The following is a 10,605-nucleotide window of genomic DNA, read 5'->3' as shown; positions in this document are numbered from 1 at the left end:
AATTTCTGCATCATGTAGTGACGTTATATTTCTTATCTTATCTACGAACTGATAATGATCGGTCAAATAAGACCTGAGCCAGGAGAGGACCGTTCCCTTAACGCCAACAACATTTTCTAGTCTATAAAGGAGAATAGTATGATCTATAGTATCAAAAGCTGCACTAAGTTCAAGTATCACAAGCAACGAGACGCAACCCTGATCAGAGGCCAGTAGTAGGTTGTTGACTACTTTATCTAGCGCTGTCTCTGTGCTATGATGAGGTCTTAATCCTGACTGATACATTTCATGCATGTTGTTCCTATGTAAGTATGAGCATAGCTGCTGTGCTACAACCTTTTCTAATATCTTGGAGAAAAAGGGGAGTTTGGATATAGGTCTATGGCTGGACATTTGAGAGAGGTAAAGGTCAGGTTTTTTATTAAGGGGTTTAATAACTGCTAATTTAAATGATTTTGGTACATAGTCAGTGCTAAGGGAAGAATTTATTATATTTAGAAGCGGTTCAATTACTCCAGGATAAATCTATTTAAAGAAACATGTAGGTAAAGGATCTAGTATACAAGTTGATGATTTCGTTGAAGAGATTTATGAAGCTAGTTTGATCTCTCCAAGGGGAGTAAGACATTCTAATTGTTGATCTGATATTGCTATATTATCATCAGCAGGGTTAGTTATAAAACTGTCTGGTTTTAATTTAATAGCCTGAATTTCACATCTAATATTTTCAACTTTACCAATGAAAAAATACATGAAATCTTCACTGCTATGTAATGATTGTGTGCTTCTTTCTGTAGTGGTTGTAGGAAATTATGTAAAAATTTGGGTAAAAGTGAATAGAAATGTAGAATAAAAACATTATCCTATGGCTGTGACAAAGCAACCTAGAAAAGACGTGTCTGTGCAGCACATACACACACACACTTAAGGCCTCACGCAAGATGCGCTATTGCACATCTGCGACAGTAAATTTTGTAAGGAAAACATGTCAAATGGCCTCGGACAAAGACACAAACTGAGGAAAAAGCAGCCCAGGAACTCACACACACATAGTTACAAAATCTAATGAGCCTTTATTGGCAAACGCTACTTCTTTGCAGAGTATGGTTTCACGTGGGCTTTTGGGGGGAGAAGTGTCCGTTTATTAACTAAATAAAGACACTGTGTAGATTGAGAACACTTAGACACATTATGGAAAGTGAGGGTCTGGGAACCCCGAGACACGGTAAAAACGCGTCTGTGTTGAGACCTCGGGTGGTATTCCCTCAGAAATGGGCCGGTTAGTAGAGTCTGGGATGAAGCGTTAGCTCTCTTTCTAGAATGTGTCTGGGTAGAGGCATCGGCCCTCTTCTTAGGCTTAGAAGAACCCGTGAAGCGCGTCCCTACAGACATGTCAACAGCCACTCTCTTCAAGGAAGACGAAGTCAGTGAGAGTTCAGAGCTCTTCTTGGAAAGGCCAGGTTTGATGTCCAGCTGGACATCTGGCCATGCAAAAACACATAGAAAGGGTGAAACTGTCAGAAAACATAAGTCATGAAATATGAAGGACAGAGCAGTTGCATAAAACATAGGAAAGTCCCACTTACACATCGCATAAGATGCGGGCAGAAAAATGGACTGTCCAGACAGTTCGGCACCAAGAAGCGAACAGATGGGGAAGCACCTGGTGCCGAGATATATAGACCTACCGTACGGTGACAAGCAATGATGTGACTTTTACTAAGAAAACTGTTGGCCCTGGACTTAATAGGAAAATTTACAACCACACTAATGAAGAAAATAGAGGGCCGATAGAAGATAATGGGAAAATTTATGACCAAAAAAGTACAGACAGTATGGAGCCATCTTTAAATAATGGGAAAATTACGTAATCAGGATACGTGTGGAAGATTGTGATTGGATGTACAGACAGGGGGACCATGTATGATGGATGGGTTTAAGCTAAGGAGACATGATCAAGGTGTATAAAAGACAGAGTTCTGCCCCTGAACTTCAGTGCAAGTTTCTTCCCGTGAAATTTGTACTCCTGGTACCAGAAAAGGTCGATTGCAATCCAGTCGTCCTGAGTTTGGCTACTTTATTTCTTCTAAGTACAAGTCAGATAGCGTAGTTAGTTTTATAGTTTAAGTTTGTGAGCTAGCAGGGTCAGTGTAAGTATAGGGGTAAATTATCCTACATGGTTTTATTCCTAGTTAAATTCCACCATTTCCACCATCAGGGAAATAATTAAGAAGTTCCAGTCAACTGGAAATGTTATAAATCAACCTGTTATTGGACATGTGTCTATATCGTCTCAACGGACTGTGAAGAGGAAGGTTTGAGTGGCCAAAAATCTCCAAGGATCACAGCTGGAGAATTGCAGAAGTCAGTTGTGTCTTGGGGTCAGAAAGTCTCCAGAACTACAATCCGAAGTCACCTACATCACCACAAGATGTTTGGAAGGGTTTCAAGAAAAAACTCTACTCTCATCCAAAAACAAACTCGAGCGTCTTCAGTTTGCCAGAAACTACTGGAACTTCAAATGGGATCGGGTTCTATGGTCAGATGAAACCAAAATAGAGCTTTTTGGCAATAAACACCAGTGGTGGTTTTGGCACACCTAGAGAGGTAGCCATATGGAAAAGTACCTCATGTCCACGGTTAAATATGGTGGTGGCTCTTTAATGTTTTGGGGCTGTTTTTCAGCCAGAGGACCTGGACATTTGTTAGGATACATGGCACCATGGACTCTATCAAATATCAACAGATATTAAATGAAAACCTGACTGCCTCTGCCAGAAAGCTTAATATGGGACGTGGTTAGATCTTCCAGCAGGACAATGATCCAAAACATACATCAAAATCAACACAAAAATGGTTTACTGACCACAAAATCAAGGTCCTGCCATGACCATCCTAGCAAACCCATAGAAAACCTGTGGGGTGAATTGAAGAGGCCAGTCCACCATTTTATATATATATATATATATATATATATATATATAATGAGCCTACATCATATTTCACAAATAAATACAATCCACTCTACAAATCTTTGAATTACAGCCATCGAAATGAATGGCAAACAAGTGAGTTTCTTTGTAAGTTTTTAAACAGTCAGAATGAAACTTTTTCCGTTTTTTTTTTTTTTTTTTTGCAAAAATGTGAATTCCTCATCTGGACAGCCTCCACATTACCACTTGTTATCCACCATCATTAGCCTGGATGATATGTAGGGGAATCTAGTGTTATTATTAGAGCAAGGCTGTGTTTTAATTCACTGTAATAGTCTTAATGCGCTGCTGTTTGCAGTGTCTTCTTAAATAATACACATCTGAGCATGCACAAATTTTATTATAATATTTTAATCCCAGAGCAGGTTTGTGCTGGAATTCTCTGATGTGGGAAACAGCTGTGCTGAGTTGAATTCGGTTTACTTACTTTATATTTGAAGCTTTCAGATTCTCTTGCATAATTCACTTAACACTTGCATAATTCCAAGCTGGCTACAAGCTACTGCACAAATCACAACTTGACGACAAACATCTTTTTGTGGACAGAAGGGAAATATGAAAATATTGTCAACTCAACTATAAACCAAAAACTCAGCGGGTCAGTGTCACTGGTCTTACAGTTTTTTTGGAAGCATGTGTGATTTGCTGCACAATAAATGATTAATCCATTTTAAAATGTTCTGCATCTGTTTAGGAACTGTACTTTCAGGAGCTTGACTGGGAGGATTGTGGGCTACCCACTGACCCAAATGAAAAAGAAAAGAGTCTGTGACTGCACATGTCAAAACAGAAAGCAAAAACTGAAATTATATCAACAGATCCATCACAATATACATTAACTTGAAATTCAGTGCTACAGGGATGACATATTTTTGTAGGCCAACCGTGAAGTTTTCACCCTGGTCAACTTGACAAAAAGCCAATAGGATTTTCCCATTGGCTTTTTGATTATTGCAGAAAATAAGCTCTGTGACCAACAAAAGTTTATGATTTTTACATGTTTTGTTCAAGATAATCTTCACAAATGAACACAACTTTTATGTAGTTTATAGCCGAAATACAATCGCCAGAAGTGAAAAGCTAAAGTTTGGCTATAAACAAACTAGACCACGGTCATGACTTCAACCTCACCGCCACTAAGCTTTGTAGCAGTACAATTTGAAAAGAAAAAACAAAAAACACTACAATTGGAAAATATTATAAATTGATAAATCTGGATTTATAAATTGATAAATACTACACATTGATAAATTTGGAAAGTTTGAGTAGGAATAGTTTGCAAGAGCGTGATTATAAATAAAACAAGGCTGTAGTATATGAGTTTTCCTGTTCACGTCGCGATGACTTCTATATAGCCAACTGTTAGCAACCGTATTTTTCAAGACACATAAAAGTTTAACAAAATCACCAGTGGGGTATTACTGATGTATTTTATGTCATAGAATAGAGAAGAACACGCACAGTAAAAGAGCAGCTCCTTTCTTATTTTCAGATGAACAAATTTAACTTGGATGGATCTGACGGTAGAGGTTTTGTGGAGAAAGGAAAGCTCGTCTTCCCCAAAATCCCATCAAAATGTGGCACTTAAATGTTTACCAAAGTGTCTACATTATTCATTCATCTTGATGGTATACGATATTTCTGTGAATCAAATGATCAAATATCTCACTGCAATATCATTCCTTTAACTCAAACTCTTTCCAGTGAACAGCCCAGACTGCACAAAAATCTCATTTGAAGCCCAACAAAGAGCTTCAAATGGAGTCTGTTAAGTCCCTCCACCATGGTCCCTCTGACAAACCTGTTACTGTAGAAATGATAAACACATTAGAACTAGCACATTAATATAAACCTATTATTCATGTTAAATGTGTAGAACTTTATAGTATATAAATATATACTACAAAGCATGAAGGTGGTTGGGGCTGTTTTTATGGTGTTGGGGAGGTGCTGATGAACTTGTGTTCACTGATACCATCATGATGGTGTACAGAGGCATTGTGAATGTAAGTTTCTTAAAATCAGCGAAGAAATTATTCAAGCAACAGAATTGGATTTTACAGCAGAATAATGATCCAAAGCATACCCCACTGACTTTTGAAAGAATACTTCACCAAAAATAAAATGAAAGTCTTAGAATGCACAGCCCTGACCAAAACCCTATAGAGCAGAGGGGATCACAACATTTTGAAAATCTATTTTTTTGGAAATGTTTTGCTTGAAAATTGTGCTTGCTGTATCTTTCTTCAAAATAAATACCACTTGGATTGATATGTTTTGCAATGCAGTGAAAGTCACACATTTGTAAGTGTGGCACAAGTGTCAAATTAACTTTGTTGGTGCTACTGTAGTTAGATAGATTAATTCATTAATTGATTATTAGCAAGCATGACTTTAAAAGATGCCCACCTGCACCCCCAGTCAAAACAGGCTAAATCTTACCCTGAATCCAAGGTGTGTTTTCCAATAAAACATCAATGCAAAATTAACAGAAAAATACTTGGAAATACTTGTGTCATGTGACTCTGATATTACGAAAAGGACAATGAATACAATTTTATAACTGCTTTATTATTGTTGTTATAATGATAAAAGGGAAAAAAAACCCTAACAAATTTGCTAAACACAAACCCTTCCTTTATACCTGGTACATATATAATTCATGATCATATAAATCATATTCCATATAATTGATCATACATGTGGTTCAGTATCAGCATAGACATTGAATACACAAGAATATAAAGACAGCAGTGAACTACAGTATAGTAATATTGATATGAATGCATAATGACAAGGCCAAAGAGGTGGTTAAGAGACTTATTTATCCATTATTTTCAGACAATCCATTTCATAAAACAAGCAGGAAATTGAGTACACTAATGTAGTATAATCATATCTATACATGTGTACTAATGTAGTCTAATGTATATACAATGTCATACTGTGAGTATACATTACAAATCCAATATAAGTTCTTTATATTGACCTGTAAAAAGGACCTGTAATAAACATCAAAAAGGTCAAGTGACCTTGCTGACTACAAGTGAACCAAGAAAGCATGAACTCTACCTTCCTGCACCAGTGGCTTAATGCAAACCCACTTCTGTGTTTAGTGATTGCGAACTGCATTTGCTGCCATTGTTCCTTTTCACACTGGTAGTTTTAAAACTCTGCTACTTATGCGTCCACATTTGTAAATATGAAAGTGTTTTAAAAGGTCTACAGAATACAAAATACTCTTGAATTTGACTGTGATCACAACATGCATTTCTTCTTCTCGCTTGTTTTCCGTCCTTTCCCCGTGGCCCGTGCACTGCAGGGCCTTCCTCCGCACAGCATTCCTTGCGTGCCCTTTGTGCCCTCCCCTTTCTCCACTATTCTGCACACTGAGCGTTTCGATTTACATCTGTTAGAGTCAAGAAACTGGACTCTGAAACCACAGTATGGTTTGGGCATAAGGATGACATCTTTGTCAAGCACATGCAGATACTGGCTAGGATCTACCACTGAGCACAGGCTTCCATATTCTTTGTTATGCTGAGCCCACCTGAACAGGAATCTGTCGCTGAACATTTTGGGCTCACTCTGTGCCTGTATCTGCAAAGATGGGAGGGAAAATAGCATTCAAAACCAAACATTAACTATAAACATAAACAAAAAGTAATTTCTTCTTAATAAAACCATGAGATATGACTAGAGAGTTCCAGCAGCATACATAAAAGACGAGGCACAAATACACATAAGATAAAAAAATAAAAAATACTGAATATATTGAAAAATTGTATTAAATTTAAAGATAGAAATATAAAAATGTATGCATAGCATAGATATAATATAAACAGTAAACATAAATAGTATGTATCATATACATCTATAGCTATACTAAGGTGCAAGAAGAACATTATATTGTGTTGCAGTTCTGTGTTGCAGATAATGCATACATGTACAATAATGCATAACAATAACAAAATCAATCTGGCCTATTCAACATTTGAGTAAAACAAGACATGGGCAAGCTTTTATAGAAAAATAAGTTCATGTGGAGAAATTACCTTTAACTTAAGTTTTTTCTCCGAGTCCTCCTCCACTACAGGAAAATACTTCTTCTTTTGCAGCTCAAAGCAGAACGCCATGTGAAAGGTTTTGTCTCGTTTATTCGGCACCTTGTATACAGTCACTGAACCATGGAGAGAAGTGCAAGTTCAAATTTGAAATCACATTACAGATACCAGATATCATTGATGCCAAATATTAATGACATTTTATAACTATAAATGTGTCAGAACTCCTATAAACACAAACAAGCCAAAAAAGGGGAAATTTAGGATCTTTCTTTACTTACAGTTTGATGTTTTTCTCTGCGAATGCTCAACAATGATTTGATGAAATCTTCCTTGAGATGTCTTGCGTGGCTTGATGTTGGCGGATTTCCCACCGCTGATCTCCAAGCGTGCGCACTTGCACTCTGGTGCAGGAGTGGGTCCCATTATTTAGTGAACTAGGAACAACATTACATGCCTTTTGAGTGTCAAGACTTGGCTCTGGCTTGCACACTTAAAACCAGTGGTAGACGAAGTACATAGACCGTTCCTGTACAAATACCCTGCTTTTGAATGTACTTATGTATCAAAAGGAAAAGAAGGCTACTGATCTGTGAGAACTATATTTTAATAATTAATGCAATCAAATGTTACATTTTCCTGATCATCATACCTTTTTAAGAAGAGATTTTTTTTTTTTTTGTTACAGGCACACAATGAGAGTCATTAGGGGGTTAACATTACTCTGTTCCTGTCCTGATTATAAAACAAAACGTGATTGGTTGGCGCAAGACCGTGCTACGATTGTCAGTGCAATGTCGCCGTTAGCCGATTGGCTTGCGTAGGCTGTGGGCAGAGTTCAACTATTTTTGCATTTGTGTGCACTCTTGACACTAGAAATGTTTCAAAAGCCACAAATACCTGCAGCAATCCACAAATGCACAAGGCAGAGTTGTGTTTGTGACATAAAAACATATTTGTAAAAAAAATTAAATGATTTGCAAATCTCATTTTATTTATTTGTCAATTGAATGTATTTTTGTGAAACTACTAACATATATTTGTGGCTTTCATTCAATGCATTTGTGAATTTGTTACATTTTTTGTAAAACCGGGGGTCTGTGATCTCATTTGCTTTGAGGTCAAACATGCATAAAATGTTCCACTATAATTTAATTGTAAAATTAATACATTTTAAAATGTTATTAAAAATCATATGCTTGCAATGCCAAGGCCAATCAAATAATAATAATAATAATAATGGCAGAGAAACGTAAAAGCGGTAATTCCCCGAAAAACAATCTGTGCAACCGCGCTCAATCAGTTTCACCTAGCAGCTCGTTTTTTCTGCAGTCAGAAAATCACTATTTATGAATGAATCAATATGTCTAAGAGGTGTAAAAGTGCTGATGACTCTTCATCAAAAAAGAAAGTAAAGCTATATTTCAAGAGTTATTTTAACTTCAGTTTTATTGAAGAACAGGACAGGACTTGGCAGTTAAGGCTCTGGGTTTTTGATCAGAAGATCGCAGGTTCAAGCCCCAGCACTGCCAAGCTGCCATTGTTGGGCACTTGAGCAAGATCCTTAACCCTCTCTGCTCCAGGGGCACTGACCCTGTGCTCTGTCAGCTTCCTGACATGCAAAGAAAAAACAATTTCACTGTAATGTATATGTGACCAATAAAGACTAATTATTATCATTGTCCAATGGACGTGTTTCTCTAAGACATGATACATCTTTTATTTACAGCAGTGGTTTCCAATCTTTTTTACCTTGGAGCCCCCCCCCCCCCCCCCCCCCCGGTTCTTTGGGTTCTTTGGGTTCTTTGGTATTTAAGGTATTACTCTAAAAGCTAGAGTAAAAAGGTCCAGTTATGAACTTTAAATAATTACTAAAGGTCTAGGCTGATCGATGCACCCATAAAGAGTACCACGCCAGCGACAAGAAAATGTACAGTTCAGTTGCGTTTTTGAGAGTGTACTTTGTACCACACAGGCTATTTTTAGTTTTAAAAGAAAATTTTTCAGGCTGGACCAATTGTATTTTATTCAATTTGTTCCTAAAAAAAATAAAATAAAAATAAAAGTACCACGTCGTACATGGACTGTACAATATACAAAATCGCATATTTGCTGCATCCCTCATTCCTCTTCTCTCCATGTTGCGCACCTCAAAATTTACCCAACGGGGCACCAAACCTCAGGTTATTCCGCAAATGCACTTTCGCTAATCCAACAAAGCATTAATAGCCATAATACAATTATTAGCAATTGTTTGTTTCCAAAATGGAGTTTATGTTGATACTAAGTTGATGGTATACTATTAATGACACAAGACTGACCTGATTTGAAGAAGAGCACGGCGTAGATTCTGTTGCGGCGGGAAGGGATGCCAGGTCTGTAATATTTATACTCCAAAAACCATTCCCGGGTTTAATAAAACCAACCCAATATCAAATCTCAACAAATGCCCCTCCCAGACATATTCACTGCTTTATCTCTGCTCTTAACCCCAACAATATTATTTCAACCTGTATTGTAGCTCAAAGGTTACAAAGACAATACATTTTAAACAAGTCAGAATAAAAAAAAAAAGAGGTTGAAGGCATGGGGCGTCAGCCTGTCAGTGCTCAGACCATACGCCGCACACTGCATCAAATTGGTCTGCATGGCTGTCGTCCCAGAAGGAAGCCTCTTCTAAAGATGATGCACAAGAAAGACCGCAAACAGTTTGCTGAAGACAAGCAGACTAAGGACATGGATTACTGGAATCATGTCCTGTGGTCTGAGGAGACCAAGATAAACTTAGTTGGTTCAGATGGTGTCAAGCATGTGTGGCGGCAACCAGGTGAGGAGTACAAAGACAAGTTTGTCTTGCCTACAGTCAAGCATGGTGGTGGGAGTGTCACGGTCTAGGGCTGCATGAGTGCTGCCGGCACTGGGGAGCTACAGTTCACTGAGGGAACCATGAATGCCAGCATGTACTGTGACATACTGAAGCAGAGCATGATCCCATCTCTTCGGAGACTGGCCAGCAGGGCAGTATTCCAGCATGATAACGACCCCAAACACACCTCCAAGACGACCACTGCCTTGCTAAAGAAGCTGAGGGTGAAGGTGATGGACTGGCCAAGAATGTCTCCAAACCTAAATCCTATTGAGCATCTGTGGGGCATCCTCAAACAGAAGGTGAAGGAGCACAAGTTCTCTAACACCCACCAGCTCCGTGATGTCATCATGGAGGAGTGGAAGAGGACTCCAGTGGCAACCTGTGAAGCTCTGGTGAACTCCATGCCCAAGAGGGTTAAGGCAGTGCTGGAAAATAATGGTGGCCACACAAAATATTGACACTTTGGGCCCAATTTGGACATTTTCACTTAGGGGTGTACTCACTTTTGTTGCCAGAGGTTTAGACATTAATGGCTGTGTGTTGAGTTATTTTGAGGGGACAGCAAATTTACACTGTTATACAAGCTGTACACTCACTACTTTACATTGTAGCAAAGTGCCATTTCTTCAGTGTTGTCACATGAAAAGATATAATCAAATATTTACAAAAATGTGAGGGG

At 38.1% G+C, this 10,605-nt stretch overlaps 1 protein-coding gene across 3 annotated transcripts; it reads right to left on the bottom strand.

Moving 5' to 3' along the window:
- Positions 1–5,543: 5,543 nt before the first annotated feature.
- Positions 5,544–9,563, bottom strand: LOC128599243 (uncharacterized). Of its 3 annotated transcripts, XM_053610746.1 has the most exons (5): positions 9,379–9,563; positions 7,339–7,494; positions 7,049–7,173; positions 6,544–6,593; positions 5,544–6,426 (listed from the first exon to the last, which is right to left on the bottom strand). In XM_053610746.1, the coding sequence occupies exons 2-5, from the start codon at positions 7,481–7,483 to the stop codon at positions 6,252–6,254; spliced, it is 495 nt and encodes a 164-aa protein (XP_053466721.1). In that variant the 5' UTR covers positions 7,484–7,494; positions 9,379–9,563; the 3' UTR covers positions 5,544–6,251. The 3 variants fall into 3 exon arrangements, with proteins under 3 accessions (XP_053466721.1, XP_053466719.1, XP_053466720.1); XM_053610744.1 differs by having other exon boundaries at positions 5,544–6,593; positions 9,379–9,557; XM_053610745.1 differs by lacking the exon at positions 9,379–9,563 and adding an exon at positions 9,137–9,366 and having other exon boundaries at positions 5,544–6,593.
- Positions 9,564–10,605: the final 1,042 nt, after the last annotated feature.

Source organism: Ictalurus furcatus, chromosome 22 (genome assembly GCF_023375685.1).
Source record: "Ictalurus furcatus strain D&B chromosome 22, Billie_1.0, whole genome shotgun sequence".
NCBI classification, from domain to species: Eukaryota; Metazoa; Chordata; class Actinopteri; order Siluriformes; family Ictaluridae; genus Ictalurus; species Ictalurus furcatus.
Note: the sequence above shows the minus strand (reverse complement) of the source record. Positions and strands in the feature narration are given on the sequence as shown.